This window comes from Clarias gariepinus, chromosome 15, assembly GCF_024256425.1.
Source record: "Clarias gariepinus isolate MV-2021 ecotype Netherlands chromosome 15, CGAR_prim_01v2, whole genome shotgun sequence".
Classification (NCBI taxonomy): Eukaryota; Metazoa; Chordata; class Actinopteri; order Siluriformes; family Clariidae; genus Clarias; species Clarias gariepinus.
This window is the reverse complement of record NC_071114.1, coordinates 12920878-12945535: the sequence shown is the minus strand read 5'-3', so window position 1 is coordinate 12945535 and position 24658 is coordinate 12920878. Positions and strand designations below refer to the sequence as shown.

Below are 24658 nucleotides of genomic sequence, written 5' to 3'. Positions count from 1 at the left end.
CAATATGGCCAGAAAAAGTGTACATGTATAAGCATTTTCAGGGTTGTAACTCGAACACTGATTTTACTCAAACATTTACTCAATTGAAATGAATCTGAAATTTAGTGCGTTAAAATTGGAACTGGAGTTTAGGCCTTAGTCAAACTGCCAGCACAAATCTGATTTTTGGCATGTTCTGAGTGTAATTAGATTTTTTTTCATGTAGTCTGAACAGTAAACGAAGACACTAAATCTGATTATTCAAGTCAGATTCCTGAAAATGTGTGTATGAAATGCTCCTTGCTAATATCTTCTTCTTTCCCCTCCCTTTTCTCTCTCTCTTCATCCTCCTCCTCTTTCACATTCTATTCTTTATCTTTCCTTCACTTCCTTTTATGTCTTCTCCTTTTCTTACACTTTCTCATTCTCTTCTTTCTCATTTATAATGTATTTTATCATTTTCCACAAACGCGGAATAAACTCATGTTGATAAATCACACAGGTTAGCAGTAAACACCATCCAAAGTGAGAGATGGTGTGTTATTGTAATTATTATTTAGATTCTACAAATTAAAGTATTTCAAAGGTCCTTAAAGATGTGCAACATCCATGGACAGTCAGCTTTTTTAGTAATGGTCTATTAATTGGCTTTCTTATTTACATGTATATTTATGTACTGTATATGATCCTGTATCATATGCACACATTATGTGGCCTGGGATTAACAGGTAAGGTGTTCATTAAAAAATTATAATAAAAAATATATAATTATTAAATTCTAATAATTAAATTCATAAATCTTGTTAAATGTTATGTAAAAATGCATAAATGTTGTTTAGGTCAAAGTATGAGTTTGCATATAAAGCCAGATGTTATGTCCATAGTTTATCAGTACTTTTTTGTTATGATAAGCTGTAACAATTCCTGCTATAATGTAATTCTGCATATATTTATTTCTTTTATAACTAAACATTTATCTGAGCTGGGATTTCGCTCTTGCTAAAATCTTTATGCTCCCTAGCAACTTGAATCCTTATTTTCTGATAAGTCTCACTAGAAAACCCCTTTTTTAGTGAGACTAATCAGAAAATAAGGATTCAAGTTCTCATCACAGTGTGTGCGTACTCTAACTCTTAGTAATAAACAGAACTCTGCTTTCCACCGTCTGTTTTTAGCATTCAACCTCAATGATCAATCACAGTTTCATAATGGTTTACCGAGTGACTTGTGAAGTTCACAGACCAGCACTATCCTTCCAGGACAATTTCTTTAATTTTCCTTATTCGATTCTGGACAATGATTTGACACTTTCTTAATAGCATTTTTCTTTTTTTACCAGACAGAATGTGTGTGTGTGTCTGTATAAAGGTTAACGAGTAGGCCTTACATCACTGCAAAGTCAGCAAAACATTGAGCGGTGTGAGTTTTTTTTAAAAATTTTTATCACATTACACATAAGTGATTTAAAAAGGCCAAATTTGTAGTAACCACTGTTGTACAAGTGTATATTTATGTAAATGTGGAAATTACTTTCACTTGAAATGTACTTAAATGGTTTTAAACAAATGTTTTGTATCTGCAAATGTTTATTAATCCAGTAACGCACGCGCTCGTTTCCCTGTGGTACGACAGCGCCATCTTGTGGTACTGACCGCCATTTTGTGTAACTAGGCTATTTGAGCTTTAGCTATTAGCAAGGTAGTGTTTATTTGTTCACTCGGAAATGACACAAAATGCAAAAGAAAGGTAAACTATTTAGACATTCTGACCAGATGTTATTATTTAAAGCCAACAAGCTGTCATGAGTGTTATCAGAGGATAATCAAATCCAACCTCTCTCTCTCTCTCTCTCACACACACACACACACAGACACACAGACATTTGCTTTAGGGTGTAGTGGATTATCAGATACACTCTATTATCAACTCAAGTAAAGTACAGTAACAAAGTAAATCTACTTTGTTCATTTTCACCAATACCTACAACAACCCTTTACAAATGGAGAAAGAATCGATATGGGAAGTAGTGCTCTTGGTGGCCTCGCACCTCCACGTTTGAGGGCTCAATTTCTGCGTCAGTGTTCGTGGAACTTGATTATTCCCCATACTTGGAGGATTTCCTGCAGCTATTCCACAGTTCAAAAACATGCAGATTAGTTTTTGTGTTTGTGCCCTGCGTGTGTGTCTGTTTGTGTGTGTGTGTGTGTGTGTGTGTGTTTGGGTGTGTGTGTGCCCTGCGATGGATTGGCACCCTATCTTGAGTGTAGACTCGTGCCCAAAGTGTCCTGGGATAGGCTCCAGGCCCTGCGATCCTTTAGAGGATTAGCAGAATAGAAGATGAATGAATGAAAAAGCAGTGCTTCTTCTGGACTGAGTGTAACACTGCGCATGACAAAGGATTGTGTGTGGTCAACAAATTGTGGATGCGGTAGGTCCAGAACCCAATTACACTGAAGCAGTAAGTGCAAAAGATCATAAATTTGTGACCTCACGAGTTCAGAGTGATCCTATTTCAGAGTGATGGGTGCGTCAGGGTAAGAAGTGACGCATATGAACTGATCCTTCAGATGGTCAGGCTCAGCAATGTTATGTGGCAATAAAATGAAGTCAACTCATGACATAAATGTACTGAATGACCAGGTTATTACATCAATGAAGTTTTCCTTACCTTATAGTAAAGGCAAAGGCAAATTCAAGGACTCAAATAGTATTTTCACATATCAGTTGGCAACCACATTGTGTGCTTTACTCAAAGCTAAATGTGCACTCATTTTTTGTACCACTGGGAGGAAACCAGAACCCCACCAAGGTGAACATGCTAACTCCACCCACACAGACCTAAAGGCATAACTCGAACCCTCAACCCTGGAAGTGCGAGGCCACAGTGCTTCAATCAACTCAACAGCCGGGTTGGACCAGTTATTTTTTTTTATTTGGTGTACGGAGCCGCTGCTGCAGATTGAACAATAAAAACTGATCCATGAAGTTTAAACACTATTAAGATTAAGATCAAAGAGATGCAAAAAACAGAATGCCTTTGAAGAAAATTTTCACTGTTACCTAGCAAGGCATGAAAATGTCAAAAGTGGAAAACATGCATTTGTTTGGAAGACCTGAACAAACAAATATTCCTTGAAGTTTACACCATGTTCTGTCCCTCTGAAAACCATGCACACAGCATATCAGGCGCAGCCTTGACATAATGGGCCCTGTGGGGGAAAAAACTAATTGATTTTTGTTTTCTTTATCCTGGTTTAAAATATTTTCAGCTGCAGAAATAATTGGACAATTATACAAAATTCTTTTTTCCAGCCAGGGTTAATAAAATGCGGAGGTATCATGGCTAATGAGTGATGATGACACGTTTTTTGGTTATTGTGATGTTTGGTTTGATGTTATATAATTTTCAGATTGAGTACATTCGCAATAATCAGCCATTATATATATGTTGTGTATTACATGTTTGCAGTTCATGGAATAGTATGTGTTAAGCTTACTTAAATAATATTGTTGTTGTATTTGTTTACATTTTGTTTAACTAATATCTATCAGATGTAGTGATTTGACTATTATTTATCATAAATAGTGATGTACCTTTTTTTGCGGTTTTTCATTTAAGGTTATCAACCACTTAGTTAAATCCACTTTGAATGATTGTTGTGTAACCTGCTAAGCTATTAAAGACAAGAATTAAAAAGTGATTCCAGAGTGGATCCTTGAGTCCCTAGTAGGTGGCTAATAGATTTTTTCGAGCTTGAAGCAAAAGTTGATGTGCAAATTCCCAGATAACCCGACACTACATTCTAAATAACTTCTTACAAAGGCAGCTGGAACTGAGTGGAATATGTTAGACAGCAAGTGGTTATTTTTTTCCTTAAGTTGATGTATTGGAAGCAGAAAAAAATGGTCAAGCATAGGGATAAGAGTGACTTTGACAAGGGACAGATAGTGATGGCTAGGGGACTGGGTCAGAGCAACTCCAAAACTGCACCTCTCGTGGGATATTTCTGGTCTGCAGTGGTTAGGACTTACCAAAAGTAATCCTACTTATGGTTGATTGGTTGTATACTGGTAGTTCAGTGGTTAAGGTGTTTCCCTGCTAATCCAAGGGTCCCAGGTTCGAACCCCAAAACCAACAAGCTACCATTGTTGGGCCCTTGAGCAAGGCCCTTAACTGCTCATGTGTGTAATGAGATGAATTGAAATCCCTCTGGATATGGCTATAAATGTAAATAATGTAAATCTGTATACGTGCAATGCAAGCATAAAATAAATAGACACATTGGAATGGAAAAAGCATCAAAAAATAACCAAGCGTCACCAGTATGGTTGTTGTCGCTGCTGTTAAGAAAAAATAACCCCAGCTTGACTGTATTTAAATTGCAGATTAGTAAGGGGCCGTTCATGAACGATTTCTTTAACGAGTCTTTAAGGTGGCTTAGAAGAATGAGTAGTCTCAAAAAGTGATTTGTTAATTTTTACACTGAGCGCACATGCGCAAAGCATCACAATACCTCCGTAGGTTATGTACAGGAAAGAGAAATGAGCGGTTCATCTCATGAGTCTTTTAGCCTGAGTTGTTTGTTCTTTTGTCACGTGAGTCCCCTGGATGCTATGTAGCGGAATAGATTTAAAATAATGAACGACTCGGACTAGAAGATATGAGAGGTGAGCTGCTCATTCTGTTTACCATAATATGGCCTTAGCTGCATTGTAATATTTTCATTATTGAAAAAAAAAATGTGTATATAGATATGTTGGGGGTATTTTTATTGGAAATGCAACATTTTATTTTATTTCTAAACAAAAGAACGAAATGAACTAAACGACTCACAAAAGATTCGTTCATTCGTTTGATAAACGAGATTCAAAGAACCGAGTCACTTAAATGACCCAAACTTTCCATCACTGTAAAGGTAATTCACATGTCTGAAACTCGCGATTACGTGGGGTGGGGGAAGGGTGGGGGGCATTTCAGTGCTGAACACCGGTTGCACTTGGTTCCGCCTCCAACCCTTCTTCACCACCCTGAGACTAAATCCCAAATGACTTCTCTCTCTCCCTTGGATAAGTGCACTACTCCGGAGTGGGGCACGCGCACTACGTAGTGCACCTATTCTCGGGATTGTTACAACGCCGGAAATCTCGCTCCAAACTGGGCCGGTTTGAGGGCAGGGCTTGATCACGTAAAGGCGGGGCTTTTCGGCGAGACTAAAGCGGTGGGAGCCATCGCGACTAATTCTACTCGATCACAAAGTGGAGTAGTATTATTTCTATTGTTATTATTAATAGTGATCATTTAGTAATTTATTTATTTGGTGACTTGACGTTTGTTTTTTTTATACGGAACACCAAAATCTAATACGCAGACTTCCTGTGAAACCCGGCGCAGCTGGAGGAAGGAGAGCCGGAGCGGTGAAAAGGACCTCCAGGAAAGAAAGTTGCGCGTAATGAAAGCAGCATGGAGCGCCTGGCGCAGTCACATCCCCCCTGCGGATCTCTAGTCACTCTGGACTAAACCAGTTCTTTCTAACTCGCTTCAAGTCACGCAGTTTGAAGAACAAAAAGAATAAGAAGAAAAAAACAAGACGACTGGGCGAGTGGATTAATTCATCCGGACTGATAAGTTGGTGGAAGGTTTGCTGCTGCTGCTGTTGTTGTTCCGAATCAAGTTGAAACATGAGTTGGTGGATGAAGGAGAAAGCTCACTGGCAGTGTGAAAGCCGGACACACACCACTGCTGCTGTGTACACAATCATCACTCTGCTCTGGCAAGGTAAGAACATGACAAAGTATAATGTCTAGGTTGGTGCTAAATTCACCTCATTTGCTTCCAACTGTTCGTGGGATTAGTTTTAGATCGACTTTGTTGCTTAAATCTGTAACACTGCAGCCTGTAAATGAATTAAAGATTAGCTCTAAACGACCCCTGATGGCGCGCGCGCACACACACACTCACAAGTTTGCTTGTTGTTGCAGTTTACACAAGACCTGGTTTTGTCCCATATGCATTCATTATTCAGCATGCTTTTCTTTCCTTTTTATGCATTCAAAGGCCCTCTGCTTGACTACAGGCTTGTACAGGGTTCATTTAACACTTTTTAGTCTGAAGAAATATCACTCAGAGTGAAGGTCGAGTAGTTATGTCTATTGTGTGTGATTCCATGTCTTGGGTAATTATGCATGGTTTCCATAATGAGCAGGCGGGTGGTGAATCCTTACAGACTTGTGATGCATACACAATGGAGTGGGTTCAAGTTACCAGTGCGCTCTTGTGATCTGCCAAATGGTCGTCCAAGAAACAAAAGGGTGATTGCATTAAAGGTAGTACGGCAACTGCTGAGCATTGCATGTATTTGCATACTTGCATATGATGGAAGTGCATAAAAAGACTGCATCCCTGTATACCTTTTTTTTTTTGCACACTCTCCATGTAGTCAAATTCCTAAACCTGAACTAGAGACGGCTTTGCGGGCTTTTATCCTAACCAGGATTTTAAATGTTGACATTGCAAATTCAACAGGCTCTTTCATGACTTTCACAAGCAAATGGACTCAGCCTAGGATTTCTGCCAGATTCCACACTACTCAGTGTGTCCTTTGCATGAAACCAAGATGCCCCTGATTTTGTGTATTACTTTATCCCCCATCTCTGTAGATCCATTTTTTAAGGACAGTAGGCGTGAAAACTGAGTGTGCCCTTTATATGAGTGCTGAATACTGAATGCTCTGCCTGAGTAATACATCCCAGGGGACCCAGGTAAGGTAGAGCAGGGAGGGGAAGGATGACTGTGTGGGGGGTGGATAAGAGGACGCTGTGTTGTGTATGGATGGAGTATTCCTTTAGGGCACGCCGAGGAAGTAGTGTAACATTTGCATGGATGCCTGTAAGATAAAAGCACATAGGGCAGTGGCACTTCACAGGTACTTGAAGGCCCTGGTTGATGTTTACGAACAGCAGGGGGGCCGTCACACCGCTTTGTTGTGCTAATTCCAGCAAGTCTGGGGAAGCCGATTCCTCACAATGGTCGAGTAAAGGTGCGAAGTGTCGAGGACAGACATTAGTGTAGTACTTTGGATACAATACCTGTCTGATCTGCATACATATTCCTCCTATTTATTGTGTATCACCTCTTATGTGATCATAGTGTTATTTCTTTTTTTTTATTCAAAACGATTAAAAAAATTTTTTTCACCAGTTAATCACACAATGAGCTACTTTTTGACTTCAGTCTTTTTGTCTTAAGTCTCTGCAGTGCTAAAAAATGTGGAAAGGTTAAAACAGAAAGGTGAAGTCACTGGTGTGAGCGATCTTTAATTATCTGTTGGTAGTAAACTAGATTGACTGGGGATTTCTTAATTTTGATTGAATTTGTCACCCCACTAAGTCAACATATCATCAGTGTATACCCCCAGTCCAAAAAAATATTGAGTCCTTGAAAAGCCCATATCTTTAAAAGCAGTCTGTGAGTTTTCTCAAGGAACACTTTTGATTTTGTTGTTTGGAGGCTTTTAGTGGTGGTTATATGTAAAAGTCGTCTTCTGTTACAGCGGCAGCTCGTAGAACTTGAACTCCACATGAACACTGTTTTAGATGATTGTTTTTCAGTAACAGAAACAATATAATTTGTAATACATTACGTATGCTTACCTTGTTAAACTGTTACGAATATATTTTAAGCAGAGTAACTAAACTCAAGGTTTTTTTTATGTGAAGGAGTTAAAATCACTCAGGAGTCTGGGTGGGGAAAGAAAAATGTGCCCCAATTTATGATTTTATCTTTAAAAAAACTGCTGAAAGTTGGAATGCTCCAACTCGAGATAACGATCCCAAACACAAGACAAAATAAACTAGAAAAAAAAACAAGCGTGAAAAAGATGTTTAAGGCAGTATAAGGGCAAAATACAACACACATTCACTGTCTAGGGTTTTTACAACTTTCTTGTGTATTCTGCCTCAGAATATAATGTTGCAGCAGTTTCCCCCCCCCCCCAAAAAAATGGAAAAAAAGTGCAGTCATTAAAATAATCTTGTTGGCTTAGTGGTTAGCACTGTGGTCATGTGCTTCCAGGGTCGAGGGTTTGATTCCCACCTTGGGTTTGTGTACGTGTGTGGTGTTTGCATGTTCTCCCCATGCTTGGTGGGTTTCCTCTGAGTACTCCCTTTTCCTCCCACAGTCCAAAGACATGCAGATTAAATGCACCGCTTCATGCACAAACTTTCCTGTAAAAGGGTTCCAGGCTTCCTGCTCATTTTATACAGAGTCGCAGCAAGTCTGGAGGACTGTTGATGGTGGACCACTACCTTTGGCAGTCCATCAATAACCTCACAATAACCCTTTGTTGATGGACCGCTGAAGGTCTGTGGTCGGCCTGTGCAATATCAGTCTACACTTGATAGTTCTTGTGTTGATTTATCATTTAGGAACATTACATACCAGATTCTAACAAATGCTGTAGTATTCATGATGTTGCAGTAGGTAGTGTTGCTTCCTTGTAGCTCCAGGTTATGATCCTGAGTGTAGTTGTATTTCTACCCGATTTCCTCACGTCTGCTTGAGTTTCTTCAGATGTCTCCAGTTTTCTTTTACTTCTAAAAGTTTTGATGTTTTACAGTCCGTTAACATGCAGACTTGTTGATGTAAAGGCAAACAAGCTTTTGCGCACTCAGCTGTAGAGAGGTCAGCACGTTTAAGAAGACGGATTATGCTCTCACCTGTCAGTGCCTGATTATATTTTGAACAGTGATGCTTTGAGAGAGAGGGGGGGGCATGTATGTCGGTTAATGGTTGGTCGTGCTGATTGAGGAAACAGCTGTTTGTGTGTGTGTGTTGTACAATGTACTGGGGTCCTATTTATACTATATTCTTTCCATGGTGATGATCAGGATAAAGCACTTACTTAAGATAAAGGAGTGAATAAATGTAGTTCTCTAGGCTGATATTATTTATAAGTAAGGAGAAAGATATAAGTAAAAGATTTTGCTACAGATTAAAATTGATGATTAATGCATTTTCTTTAAGTAGTTTGATAATCAAGGAAAATTGTGAAAATATAGTTGTAGCTGTGTGTCTGAAAATTAACTGAAGTTGTAAAGACTCTCTTAGAAGCTCATGTATTTTTAGGTTTCATTAGTTAACTCATTGCCATTTTGTGGTTGGAAGCCAGGTTAATTCATGTTTAACTTTAGAAGACAAGCCAGATCTTGATTTACAATCTCGGTGGATATGTTTACGTATTTATGTTGGATATTGGATTGGATGTGATGTTCAAATATTCACACACTGATGTTAGGACATGAAATGAAACCTGGAAGTTTGGCTAAAAAGTAGCATAATATGCAAAAGAAACAATCATCATATCATAAAACGCATATTGACTTTATTTGAATTATCTTATAACTGCTAAGATTACAATAACGGTTGGATTATTAGTTTCTTGAATAAATGTATTTAGTGTTTTAAAACGAAGTAAAAAAAAGTGTGGGCTTCCTTCTGCTTCTAAACTTCCCTCTTATCTTCTAAGAACATGCTGGTATGTAAATTGACTATGCTAAATTTCCCCTAGGTGTGTGTGTGTGTCCCTGTTGGCCCGGTATGGATGTATTCTCACTTCTCAGTCTAGGTTGCATGTACGTTCCTGATCCTCCTTGATCTTGAGCAGGATAAAGAATTAAAAACTTGTGGCTCTTCCTATTTCTGATAAATGTGGCATCACCTTAGTCTTTACAAATACTACAGGCTTCATGTCACATCATGTCTCAGTTATTATTAATAAAGCCTGATTTTGGCTCGGAATGATGTGGACAGAAGCAGTTGACATGCTGAGCCGTTTGATCATGAGCTTATCGAAATGCTACAATGACCACCATGGCGGTGCTTTAAAACAGACTTTTAAGTGAGTCTCCTCCAGTGAGGGTGATGACATACAGGGGCTGAGGTGCCTTCATCACAGTCATAACCTTTTTTTTAAATTTTTTTTATAGTACTTCTGACCCTTAAATAGAGACTAATTAAGCCCCACTGCTTTGACTGTTGTTTAGCTTGCTGTAACAGATTCTGGCGTTGAACATGTCATCAGAGTGATGATATTTGTTCCTGTAACAGGTAAACTTGCTCACTTTTCTGTTTTAGTATAGTGAAGATGCTTTAGTATTTTGACATTCATGGCCATGGATGCATATTAAAGCTGTGGTTACTTTAGTTTGTAGAGTTACACTCCTCTCACAGGGCCCTGTGCCAGATGACTAAAGCTTTATTAAGGGAAACATTAGCAACTTGTCATCCTCTGCTAGATGTCCTGCCGCTACAGCTGTAATCCATTTTGGTTTTGGGCAGACACCAGTAAAGAGGCTTAGCCAATTTCTGTTCTTGCCGGAGTGGAGCTATATGTACAGGGCGTCTAGCCTATAATTTCCTTCAACAGATGGTTAGTTCATCTTTTAGATGGCTAGTTTATCATGCTGATGCTCCAGCATGACTGTAGATGGTCCAAGAACTGAACCAGGAGGCACACCAAAGTCACACTGGGAGACAAATTAATTGGAAAAAAAAACACTAACAAAATCCTAGTTTATAAAATGTTAGCAAAGTTTGACTTTTTTTGTATATGGAACTTTGAATCAGATTTGAGGTCTGTTGATTTTTGTTGTAGGGATTTTTGGTTTGATTCCATTAAATTAGTGTTTAATGTTCATTGTTCAAATTTGTTTCAAGCAGCTATATTTCTTACTACTTTTTTTAATACAAAGTATTATAAGCTTCTAAATTATTTACAGAACATTTGAAGTGTTGTATAACATGTGTTCTTGAATATTAATATTATGCCTCGTAATGAGCGGTAATCTATTTTTCTTTCTTTTTTTATCTCTTGCTCCACACTTTTGTTCAGTAGGTAACAGTAAAGCAACTACTGCCATAAACAAAAAAAAAAGAATTTGGAAAACAAGAGTATTTGCACACACATGTTGTATAGACTCAATAGGACATACCCAGGTTATCACCTTGGTGCAGATGTTCGAGCAGCACTGCCATATTGTATGCAGCTACATTAACTGCATGCGAAGCCATGGCTAATGCATCATTTTCCTACGCTTTTGCCTACATTTTTGAGGCATTTAAACAGCAGGTACTGGTGTGTGAAAAGCATCATGTTTCACAAGTGAGTGAAACATCAGTAAAGTTTGGACATCTTTAAACAGCTGTTCTTTGAATGGTAGAGCAATGTGATTACAAAAAGTACTGTTTTTTTTCGTTTTCATCTTTTTTTTTATTGCTAGCTTTCATGTTCATTCTCTTTTAAAAAATCAATTTGTTACTCATTACATGTAATTATTTGTAGCCTTAAGATCATAACCACATCGCCTATTAAAAGATCAGTTGAAAGTGCTATGATACCCTTACATGATGTGGATCTATAATATTGTGCTTACCTGCACTAAACACGCGTATCTTTGAGCCATGATTTCATGCTGTAGTGGGATTAACCCATCTGTGGCAATCTAACAAATCATAGATGAGACTGTCTAATTCTTGTAACCTATTATAACTCTTTTATAAGTGGGATTAGTCAGAATTTTTTTTTTTTATACCTTGCTGCATCTATTAATTATATATCTAGACAAGTGCTGTCAGTTTTACTTTAGAACATTTGAATACTTTTACCTAAAACATGTCTTGCACTACTGATCAGGCACAACCTCTGGTGATCCTTCAGTTAGTTATTATTGGTGTTGGATGGCTTTTCTGCAAGCGCTGTGGTATATTTTTAAACGATTAATCAATTTTAGGTTAATAAACAGTTGTGAAAAAGTTTACTTTTAAAAATGTTGAGTTTTTAAATCGATTCCTACAAAAAAGATTAAACAACATGATCGATTTAATTACATGGCTTTATTCTGTAGTGGACGATCAGTGCAGTGTTTTGTGGATAAACAAGCTCTTGTTTCCACGTTCCAGATGTGTTCATAAAGTCGCATTGATATTTATATCGGCTGCTTGGCGAGGCCAACGAAGGCATTTATTTGGCTTGTTCTGCCTTTGATTAAACTGCTCTTGATTTTTTGTTAGCATGTGTGTGTATGCAGGCATTGTACTTATTGAATGGGGAACATTTTTAAAGGCACCGTGTTTGCAGTTGCACCATGCGGTGCTCCAGTCCTGTTAAATGACCACATGTTCTTTAGCTATTATATGACCCTGTAGAGCAATCAGACCTTTATAGGTACTACTTACTGGTACAAATCCAACAAAAGTTTTAAGTCTTGCAGGAAAAGAATGCAGACCAACTTAATAGGCGGTATTTTATTGTGAAGATTTTAATGAACATTTCCTCTCATTCTTAACAAATCCCAACCAGGGAGGCTGTAGGCCAACCTGTGTGCTCTCCATGATACAAGAAATCAGCTAGCTGTATCTTTTTCCACCATATGCTGATGCTGCATCACAAAGCAGAATAACGCACTTGAAGGATGGCAGTAGCCTGGCAATACCGCCTAAACAGATAATACTGAAAAATTGAAGAAATCAATATATAAAAAAAAAATTATGTATATGCTATGTTTTTACTTAATGCAGGCCTCTACTCTAGGTCTCTAACTTAAACACTGGTTGGATATAGTTTACATGCTGTTATTAAACACATAATTTCTCGCATATTTATCTTTCTGTGCTGTCTGGCATGTGACTGAGCTGCCTGTGGCTGCACAGATTAATGTATTTAGCAATATAGCTTATGTAATAACGCTTTGAAAAAATTGATTAGAAAAAATTCATTTAAGCTTTGAAGAAACCGAAGAATCTGAATACCATGATGTCACCGCGGTGTCTGGCGGCTCTCTGCGAACTATTCAAGATAATATACATAATACATAAAATACAAGTCTGACTCTTTGAAAGCATAATATTTGAAAGCAAAATATGAAGAAACTTAGTGGTGGCTCTACACTTTTGCACAATATTCTATATGCTTGGATATTTAGTGTGTTCAATGTATTGAACTTCTGATGATGGTGTTACCATTTTATGGTGATGAGATAAAACGGTCACTACACAAGCACCAGTGATCACCAACAGGCGCTCATGTTTTACCATTCATACCATTGATTCACTTCTTTTGTTCTTGTGGCTGATGGCCACAAATCACTTTTCCTTTTGTCAGTGGAAAACCAGGTGTTTGACTCATATTTCACGTTGCGAAACCACAGATGTATTGCCAGACAAAATGGCGACTGCTTTGAATTTACATTGGGTAGGATGACGCATGCAAGAGCTCTGTTGTCTAGATTTTGTGATACTTGTATCAGGTTATGTTTTAGTACTTGTTTGAATAAATATTTTACAGTGATATGTTTTCGGTTTGGTCTTTGTTTCGTTTAAGGTTTAGTCACTGTCTGAAAGAGCTTTGATTTGCTCTGATGTTTCTTTCTTGGTGATGCACTAAGCTTGTTTTGTACGGCCACTATTATTATTATAATTGTTTTATTTGATGTACTAAAGAATTAGTTTTTTTTGTTACCAGACGTCCTTTTGTGCAATAATCTAAAAACATAAAATAAGCAATAAAGTCTTACTGCTAAAATATAATATATTTACAATATATGTTCATCTGAACCGTAATTGTGTACATTTCTTTGTAATTAAATTTGACTTACCTGCATGCTGAGGTAAAACTCTATTTAATCTACGCCCTCTACTTCTCTATAAAGTTCATAATCATATGCGAAAGATTAAATCGTTAGATTTGTTTTTTACATGTCCAGCATCAGTTTAATGATGCTGTACATTTTGATATAACACCCTCTTTGATGTGCTGTATATAGTGGCAGGTAAAATAAGAGCAAGTATTTTTGGTGGATGAAACGGCTGCTAAAATTAAAGTCATCTTATGAGTACAAGTGCTTCTTGTTAGTTATGTCAGCTCAGTTGGTTTGAAGTTCACATGCTTTATGTTTCCTTTTTTTTCTTCCTGCTAGTGATTTTTATTTTTTAGAAACAGTACAGTACCCTGACTTTAGCTTTCGCAGTTTAGGCTTTTTATAATAAAACAATGCATGTGAAGTGTTTTAGTTAAAACATGCCCATTCCTGTCTATTAATATATAAGAACGAGAAAAGAATAAAATATATTTCCTTTTGTTAAAATAATTGTGGCTCATGGAAGAAAAGTCAAGATTTCTATTAAACTAAAGGAATTTTTCAACATTGGAGAACTTTTTTATTTTTGCATAATTAACGGAAGTCCCATTTGAGATGGATTGCTTTTACCTGTGAAGATCTATCATTTTCAACCAGTTTAAGGGCCTGTCCACACGGAGACGCGTTTCGCTGTATATGTATAAATTGTTTATCGTATTGGCTTTTTTTAGCTTTATTACAGCAAAATCTATTGCTTCTATGCAAATGTTATGAGCAACAAGCGATAATGGAGAACACCATCTTGGTTTGTATACAGCGCGAAGGTTATGCGCATGCTCAAAGTCTTCTTCTCCGTGTATAGTGTATCTCTATGGCAAAATTACAGCGCCCCATACTGGTCTGGCATATATACTACACCGTTTTCAGTGGTTTCGTGTGTACGCAGATATTTCTTGAGACGACGCCGTGTTTACGGGGAAAAAAAATGATCGGATAGGGAACGCACCGGCTTCGTGTGGACTAACCCTAAATGGGCAAACCTTAAAATGCACATGATCAACCTTTTATGGGCCCACCATCACCTCAACATAAGACCACTCACCAGCCTGGCTGTAGGAGTCAAGCAGATATTTTACGACCTGATGCACACCTTCATCGTGTTAACCACCGTTCTGGATATGAATAACCGATATTGGTTTATGACATGGCAATAGTATAATTTTAATAAAAAGAAAAACAAGCTAATGTTATCATATTAAATACTTTTTTGGTCAAATTTTTAGATGACAATGCCATGGAATTGAGTCTTCCAAAAAAGTAAAAAAAAAAAAAAAAGTAAGGCATGATGCCATGGTTCCAATAATGATTAATTACACTAACTGTTGCTCATCAGCTTAATACTGGTTATGCCAGTATTGGAGGGATATGTGCCGGTGGATCCAAATAACAAATTAAAGAAAACGAACAAATCCCAATCCATTGATAAATAGTGATTGTTGTACAAACACAATATCTCAATTGAGGGATTAATTATAAACAAACATTTACACTGTGAATTCTAAAAGATTTTTTTTAGTCACCTCAGTAATGTCAAAGTTGCTGTAGCCTTTAAAACTTATAATTTGTAAGCAATTTTTGACTCCAGTAGGGCTAGAGGAGGAAATTCTGAGATTGTGACTGTACGTTATTCCTGTGACATATAATATCTGTTCATGAACTCTTACAGACATTTTTATTTAAATATAATTTAACGTTCTGCAAGAGAGCTAAGATTTTTTTTAAATAAATTTTGACTTGGAATACGAACTAAGTCTTGGTTTACGAGTACCGAGTATCATGTATTACGCATGCGCTTCTTTTGACGCCGAGCATCATGTGATCACAACTGAACCAATGTGTATTCTCTGTCTTGCGCTGCAGAATTGTGAGCAATCGTCTCCCCAGCGCCTTTACACATAACGCCCCTAACCCCCTCCTTCTCTCAGCTTCACACACATCCTGTCTACTCTACACAGAAATACTGGTCTGTCGCGATTCCTTTTAAAGGTAAACTGCGGGTTCATTTGTTTTACTTTACAGCAGCGATTCCATTATTATGCGCCCACGTGAGTGTTTTTCGTGATGTTCCTTGCTAATTTTTCCGTTAATGTGTTTGTGTGTGTGAAACTCAAATAAGAGTGGAGAAAGGTTTACTATGTAAGAAGAGAAGGGGAAGAGGGGGAGGGTCTAATTCCTTCTTTCCTCTTACTTTTTAGCTTCACACAAAAAATACACACACAGCACCTGTCTGCATAAACAGAAACACTTATCTGTCTGGATTTATTTTTACTTTTTTTTTTAAAGGTAAAGTGCAGGTTAATTTGTTTTATTTTTTACTTTTATATTTTGTATTAATTATTTTTATGTATTTATTTTTTTTGGGCTGTGGAACGAATAATTTGAGTTTTCATTATTTCTTATGGGAAAATTTTTGTACCATTAATTATCTTATTTTTAAAAAGAATGAAAATGTAGATAGCAAAAAAATCAAACACTTTTTTTCCTACAAGTTGTGTTTTAAGGCAAATAAAATTTTCCTTCATGTGGCAATTACATCATAATTATTCTGAAAGAAGATCTGTACATTTGTTACATTCTCATTAATACAAGTTAATCTTTGTTAGTTTTTGGAACATGATTACACCGATGCGGTTTGGCTCGTTAGTCATCTAAGCCATACCCTTATTTAATAATGTCATATAATATTCTGCAACTTTAAAGCCTGAAGCAAATTCACAACTCGTTTGTATATTGATTTAAGAAACATGAATTAAAACTTGGAAATGATGATGCTTTTGAGTAGCTTCACATGGAATGAACATTTCTCTCTGGGTTTTAGGTGTTAACACTGCTTGTTTGGTGATTTGGTGCCAACAAAAATATAAAGTTTGCATGGTCTTGAGAGGGAAGGCATCATCTTCAGTTAATGCAGTTAATTACACAACATTCCAAAAAGATCTCTCAGTGTGAAGAGGAACGGTCATGGCAGGGGTGTGAGTGGGCCTCCTGCAGGGTGTGTGGTGTGAACAGAACCCTTAAGCGCCTTCACATACTGTAGATCGCTTGGATCTTTGTATAAGCATGGGTATGGATCAGATTAGCCAAATGAGCTCCATAGGCATGTCGCATTTGTTCTCACCATGAGTTGGGGGAGACAAAGAGAGGGAGTGCGAAACTGAGAGGTGGTCTTGAATCCATATAGAGCGGAAATCAATTTCTGAACCTCAGCCAGAAAACAAAAATCCTCTTCCTATAGCCTGTAGCAGAACTATAAACTTGCCCATTCCCAGGACCCTCCTGGCATGGACCCCATGGAGAGCTCCCTTCCCCCCACTGCTCTTGTAGAGTGTGTACTATAAACACGAAGACGCTTGTGCTCCCCCCCCCCCCACACACACACACATACACTTTTCGCTAACCATTCATTCAGCTAATAATGCACGGTGTAGGGTTTCCAATAGTGTTGGGGTGTAGTTTGACCTTCTAGGATGGCTTGTAAATAAAAGTTGTTGCTTGGGAATCTGGTAGATCGTGCCATGTTGTGTTGTGAAGGCTTTACCCTTGACAGTGGCCTTTTGCTGAAAAGAAAGATGACAAAGTTAAAAGGGGGAAAAAAAAGGAATTTCTTTCTGTCACCCGTGTGCAAGTTGATCCATCTGCTGCTCTTGTTTGTGCTGTGACATGCACACTTTAGACCACAGGATATTTTTTGGCACATGATGATTGATCTTAAGCCCACAGGTGGGCACAAGAACAAAGAAAGGAACTGCAGGGACTCGGAGGAAGGTCAGTGGACAAATTGACCACAATTGTAACAATTGCTGCGATAATATTTTCGAAAAGCATATCTGTAGCAGACAAACTCCAGTTTTTGTTGTTTCTCAGGAGTGAGTTACAGTTCACAGATGATCAGTTCTGTTTAAAGGGAATCATATAAAAGATATCAGAAAGTAAATGTTTTGACTTTCCAACAAAGAAATCACAAGAAAGCAATCTTATAAATCTTATATAAATGAACTTTAACCCTCTCAGCCAAATAAAGACAGTAAAGTTATGGAAATGCAAGTTTTAATACACTTACATCTGACCGAACTAAACTGTTTAAATATTAATGAGATATATTGATCTTTTTCCTTCAAACTAAATGTGATAAATTGGGTCCAATTCTACTGAGTAGCGCTACTGCATGTCTGTTATGTATTTCATGCTTCAGCTGGGAGATATTTATCGTTTCCTATTACCATAGGCTCTTTTTGAGATTAAGCATTGCCAATCCTCTTACACTGTAGTCTCCATGTACAGTTCATAAGTTCTGGCCTTTTGACGACCTTGGGTGAAGATGCATACATCATCAGGCACAGGTGTGTGGGATTAAAGGTGATCATCAGATCACATAAACTTTATTTCTTTCACCCACTCCATCACAAAGCCTTAATAAAGAAACCTCATGACTTAAAATGTTCTCGTGTTTGACATGACTGTAATCAGAGAGGATTTACTTTCTTTAATCAGTATGCTTTCCCCCCTAGCTATCACATTACCCTTCTGTCGTTTCTGCCAGCTCTCTCTTTTTTTAATTATAGAGCTCCAAGAGGACATCCCTGCTTTATTGTTTCTGGAGTTTGATATGTCTGTTCAAGGCGTGAAGCTGGACACCTGTTTAGCCATGTCCATGTAAATGTGATGTCTCTGATGGGGAAACAGCTGGAGAAATGAGCTATTTCCTGTCCAAGTTGGGTCCCCACAGTTGGGCAGACAATGGGGTGCCCTGAAATTTTCCGTGACGGGGCAGAGACTCGTCATGCAAAGACTATTGTTGTCATGGTAGGGCTGTCAAGTTTTGGTGTCTTGTTACCCTCAAGGAGGCCAACAACTAAAGTGAAGTTAACTGAAGTTCTTTAATAGGCGTTTGCCAAGGCTTTCATATCCTTGCTGCTGACTAAATTGGCCACTGATTCCTTTGGTAGTATTTGGTTACTTGGGTTTTTTGGTCTCTTCGGTCTGTGTAAGAATAAAATAAGTTTATGGCCAAGCTGTTTCATAAGTAAAACGTTTCTTTAACAGGCTAAAATAATATTTTGTTCACAGGCAACAGCTGCTAAACTTTCTTTATAATTCCAAGAGAACCAAACATTCATACCAAATGAATTCAGTACAAGTGAAGATTATGCATTATCGTACCTGACAGTGTTTTGTTCCTGGTTTCAACATGGGCATGTAAAGCCTGGAAAAGTATGAAATTTAAAAGCACCAATTTGCAGAACTGGAAATGTAGAAAATTTGTTTAAAAAATAGTAATGTTCTATAGGCAATGTAATAGTGTGTTTCAATTTAACTTTGTTTCAAGTTTCTTAGATAGGAAGGCCAATACACTTTGATAGTTGTTTGTGTGAAAGCACTGTTGCTAGGCTACTAACGGATGTGGACGCCAAGCAGAGTATTAGCACAAACTTAGCCAAAGTCATATAGAAGGACAACAAAACAGCACAAAGATGAATTGAAATGAGACAGAATCATTAACACCCTTTACCTTAGAAATATCAACATTTGGCTTAGAAATATCAACACATTTCTTAGAAATAACACTTACCTCAGAAATATCAGCATTTCCCCTCAGAAATACCAGCATTACCCTCATGTGTTGGTAACTATCGAATAAAATGCTGATTTTACACTACTGTTGTACATCACTGATTTATTTTCTATAACCACAACTGTCATAGTTCTGTTGGCTGTAATTTAATTCCCAGGCTTATTTATTTGTTTTCCGTAACCATGGCAACTTTCTCAGTCACTACCCCGCCATGAACCATTTGATCAGTTTAGAAGTTTGAAAAGTATTGATTCCCCATTACTCTTCCCACTCCCCTTAAGATACACTTCCTTCCTTTTGCCTTCAGACGTTTGTTAGAGATCATGTCTAGCCTCGAGAGATGAGTGATAGTGTGTAAAGAACATGGATATGTTGGAGGTCGTCATTGCTTTTTCATACTAGCTAGAAGGTTGGTCTTTACTGAAAAAATCTTTAAAAATCTCAACCCAAGGATGTTTTACCACCCAGCATGAAAGCAGTTCTTTGTGTAGGGGCAGCATAATAGTAAGTGAGACCTGAGGGAGTTTTCGAATAAGCCAGACACTCCAGGCTCTGTTAAACAACCCTCTTAGGGGTAAGCAGAGGATCCCCACTGTTAATGATTTATTGTTTGTTGTTCTTGTTCCTGCCTAATAGAAGTGGAAAATGGTCTAATTTTCTACTGTTGTCGCTCATTCACCTCAAGATGATTTTGCCTTTTAGAGGCATTTCTGCACACTATGGTTCTAAACAGTGGTTATTTACATTATAAATGTAATAAATGTTAAATACGCTATAAATATAAACCAGTCTGTTTTTTGGCCACTACCAGGAATTTCTGCTCCTTACCAGTTTGTGCAAAAATGTAAACTGTTTCAATGGTATCTTTGTACTAAGACTTTGAGCCTCTCTTTAGGAATTCAAAAAGAGGTTTATGAAGCAGTCTTCATACCGGTTTGTGTAGAAATGGAAGACTTAAAGTTTGTAGGCTCAATCTTGTTTTTGTCCTGGTCAGAGCTGCAGAAAGGTTGAGAGATGAATCCTGACTTTCAAATAAATGACACCATATGTAAAAGCAACAGGAGTTTAAAAAAAAAAATCCAAGTTAAGGAAGTTCCTGTTTTATTTTTATGTTTGATCTGGTCATTACGTGTCTCCGTGATACTCCTCCTGGGTGTGCTTTGCAGTACTGCCCTTCCACAGGGGAGAAACAGACCCAGTCTGCAGATCACCAGATACGGCTTTTTATATTTGTTTACTTGTTTGTTTGTTTTTTTTATTATTATTTTTGTGGTTTTCTTTGTTTTTTTTGTGGGTTTTTTTTCCAATTGGAAGAATGGGAAAGAACAATCTTGGGGTTCCTGCTCAACACAAACCCATGTCTAATCAGGAGAAGATAAAAATACCCTTGGTTTATTTCTGGAGTCACGTTTGTGTCTGGCTTTCCTGTGTTGTCTCTCTTTTGTATTCACGTTTGGTCATGTTTGGCATCTTGATTAGTGCTGGAGGAAATGGTATTTGGAGATAGGAGGGACAAACGGCTCACAAGCTTGTCAACTGAATCTCAGTAGGGCAGTTTGAGAAGTGAGTGGCATTCTTTTTTTATTTTTTATTTTATGTCATTGGATGGTAGATATTTCATTAAAGATAATATATTTTTTTTATAAAGATTATAGTTAGGAAGGGATGCCTTGTTTAATGTGAAGGGTACTTCAAGGGGTTGTTCCACTATGATGCCAGTTGGGCTTTAAATGGAAAAAGAAAGATGGAAACCTAATACAAAATATTAGTTTGACGTACATATGTTAAGGTTTTAGGGCATTGATGACTCAGTGTTGGGTTTCTTGTCTGCCATGACGAAGACCCTGGTTCAGTTTCTGCTCAGATAAAGCGAGAGGGTTGCGTCAGGAAGGGTGTCCAGCATAAAACTTGTGGCAAAGTTGTGTACGGATTGGATGATTCACCCCTCAACAGGAGCAGCCAAAAGGCATACAACAACATATTAAATTTTTTCTTTTTTCTGCTCTTGGTACATAAACTTTGGCATCTGTCTGTATGGCTTAAAATATAATGGCATGAATAATCCAGTGAACACACTCACATGTATGAATACACATTATAAAAACCAGACGAGGATGGACATTTAAAGCAATAGACCCTACGTGTTTCTGCTGCATACATTCCTCTCTGTGTACCGTGCAAGACAGGAAAATAAAGGTGACATTATTCCAAGCAGAATTAAAAAAAAAAAAAAAAAAAAAAAAAAAGAGAGCCTGTCCTAGACTATCCAGGTGCAGTCCTTCTTGCCTCTACAGATTCCTTTAATCTTTTCCAGCCAATCTTGGTGTTAAAAAAAAAAAAAAAAAATTCTTTCCCGAACCTCATCACCTAAAAGGGGGTTATTCTGTAATCTTATTAAAAGAACAGACTCTCACTGTTCAGCTTGGGTTGAGAACATTTGTGTTTATAAAGTGTTCACGTTAAAGCAAAGTGTTTAATCCACTTCTCCTGGCAACTAAGCCTAATTTATACCTAGAATAGAGTTGTTGATGTACCCTTTAAGCTGTTAGTTTGTGATGAGTCACAGTTACGCTATTTAGTTTCTTGCTGATTTGTGTACAGATGGTACTTATTCATTTGATAAAGCTGGCTCAAATATATGTATTTTTTCTTTTTTTACATTTTATTTATATACAGTATGCTTGCATTTGAGGTGGTAATACATCACTGTTCCTCTACAATTCTACAGGTGGCGTGCTCTAAACTATTCACACGTTGGCAGTCAGCACAACGTCCCACGTGGAGCAAAGTTTCTTTATGAATAAAAACTGTGTCAAATGGCATTCCAGTGATACCTGCTGGGGAAATAAAAATGTAGCTTTGTTTAATAGAAGTTAATTAACTTTAAGTTATTTTGTATCGTTTCAAAGCATAAAACATAAACACCTTTTAAAGTTATGACTCTAGTATCGAGGGATCCCTGAACTTTTACCTACCATTTATCCGTAGGTCTTCGAATAAAATTGCATAACCGCAACAAAAGCAGACGGGTAATAGCACGTAAGCAGTAAGCTAGCCAGCTAGCATAGCATTAGAGGTATTACTCAATAATTAATAAAATAATAACGTATAGGAGGGCACAAATTGCAAAGACGTTTGGGTGGCTTTTAATGGATTTAGGTCCAGCCTCGCTTGAAACAGTGTGACTAAGATGGGATGAAGAGAATGCAGTATTCAAGATGCAACCTTCAAGTAATGTTGATGGTGGTAATAAAAACATTTTTTTAAACCTTAAATAGCTCTTATATTCACAAAATGGAGCTATGTGTTCCCTCAAAGTTGCATCTTTTCATTCGCTACATCACATAAAATTATTCAGGCAGGGCCTGTGATGTTTGCTATTGTTTTTCTTCGCGAGTATAAATCAAGTCTCAAGTTCCTTGGCTGTCTACTCCTTCGCTCTCCCTCTCCCACAGGGGCAAGGAAAAAGGTCTTCTGCTCATTTCTGTCCTCATGCCTATTGAATGTACTTTGCCTCGCTCTGTGGGGACTCGCGCCTTCATTTCCCATTCACCGCACACACCGGCTCTGTCCCAGCATGGGCCATGCCTTCTGGTGTGCGACTGACTGGTGGCTTTATGTGTCAATGAACAACGTCTGGACGGATGAAGGATCCACTCGGCAGGGGGAAACGCGTGCAAAGAAGCCACTGATTAGAGTTTCGAGACGCCTGTCTTGTGAGACTCCTGCATGGAGAATTTTTATTTATTTATTTATTCATTTATTTTGGAAAGTGTTTTGATGGTAAAAAAAAATTGAGCCCATGACGAATCTTATCTTCTTTCGTACATTCTCTTATAATGATGATCTTTTATCAAGTTCCATAAGGGGCATCAGTCAGCAAGTGGAGGCTGAGAGGTCATCGGGTCCATGGCAATATAGAGGGTTCAGGCCACCTGTCTATTTCCATCATCATCATAATACCTGTGCTAGTGGAAGAAGCTGACTGATGTGAAGGCCCCCTGTAGTCACAGAGGACATATTTAAGGACGAGGGAAATATTACCAACCTTAGTTGAACTTAAAAGAGAAACTAATATCCTGAGTTCACATTGCCTGGCCTCTGTTTAGTCCACCTGCAGACTGCACAGCTGGCCTTCAAACACCAAGCAGATGTTTCATGCAAGACATGTTCAAGATGAACAATTCATTAGCAGTTAGATGATGGAGTTGTGTCAGTCATGTTATAACAACAAAAAATAACAAAAAATAGTGAAAAATTTTACAAGCTGTACTTGTTTTTCACAGCTGGTAGGAACTGTACACAAACACAGGGAGAACTGTGAAACTCTACACAGACAATGGCCTCAGTTTAAGCAAATTTTTAGTCGTCTTCAAAAGAACTTCATGCTATTCACATCTGAATGTTAATTATGAAAGTTGCTTTTTACCATCCAAATCGCATCCCCCAGTGTTTACCATTGCAAACCATTGGCAGCGATGACATGAAAAACAATACATAATGTTTTTTATGTCTTGTAGAGTGCATTCATGTCATGTCAGATTGCCTAGATTATAAGATGGTGTCTCAAAGATTCTATTTCTTGCCACTTAAAAATAGTAATTAGTGCCTTTCCGTGTTGTCAACTAAGAAGCAAGGCTTAGACAGACTTTCTCAGCCCAATACCAGTGGCTTCTGGTCTCATTCATAGGTAGTGTGATTGAACTTACCAGATGGAGCTTATAAAATAGTTAATGTAATTACAGTGCCTTCCTCATGTGCTGCTGATTTAATTAGCTAGAAATGTTCCTCCTGGCATGTCACTTGAAATGTTATGGCCACACGCAAAGCCTGATATTTTTAGTTGCATCCTTGGACACTGTATAATGTTTGAATGTTTACAGCAATTTAGAGGTTTTTAGGAGTTGCAGCTGTTCTAATGCACACTATAAATAATAATTATAAAAATAGTCAGGGCTTTACGAACATACATTCCTGATCTGTGTGTTCGCAAAGTTGCAAATTTTTTTTTAATGGTGTGTTTTTGTTGGTCTGTTCTGATCGCAACCTGCTCTCTTTTCTCAGCGCTTTGTGTGCACTCTGCATCCTTCCATTTTACGAAGGAGCCCAAATCCCAGGATGCACTGCACGGACGCAGTGCTATGTTGCGGTGTGAAGTGAACGATCCCAGCGGCGTGATCTACAGCTGGCTACAGGACAGCCAGCCCGTCACTGACTCGGAGAGGCGCTTCCAAGAAGGAGGCAACTTAAAGTTCACGGCCATCGACCGAACTCTGGACTCTGGGAACTTCCAGTGCCTGGCTACCAAAAACGCTACAGGAGAAGAGGAAAAAACAGGCGAAGCCAATTTCAACATTAAATGTAAGCTGGATATTTGTGCATCCCTAAAATCATAGCAGAACACCTCACCCTCTA

The 24658-nt window shown here is 37.9% G+C and overlaps 1 protein-coding gene across 1 annotated transcript in view; it reads left to right on the top strand.

The window, feature by feature from the left end:
* The first annotated feature begins 5210 nt into the window (after window positions 1-5210).
* ptk7a (protein tyrosine kinase 7a) overlaps window positions 5211-24658 on the top strand; it is a 35529-nt gene continuing 16081 nt past the window's right edge. Inside the window, exons 1-2 of the mRNA XM_053513867.1 lie at window positions 5211-5755; window positions 24308-24604. Coding sequence (XP_053369842.1) covers window positions 5659-5755; window positions 24308-24604 — 394 coding nt within the window. The 5' untranslated portion in view covers window positions 5211-5658. The remainder of the gene's footprint in view (window positions 5756-24307; window positions 24605-24658) is intronic.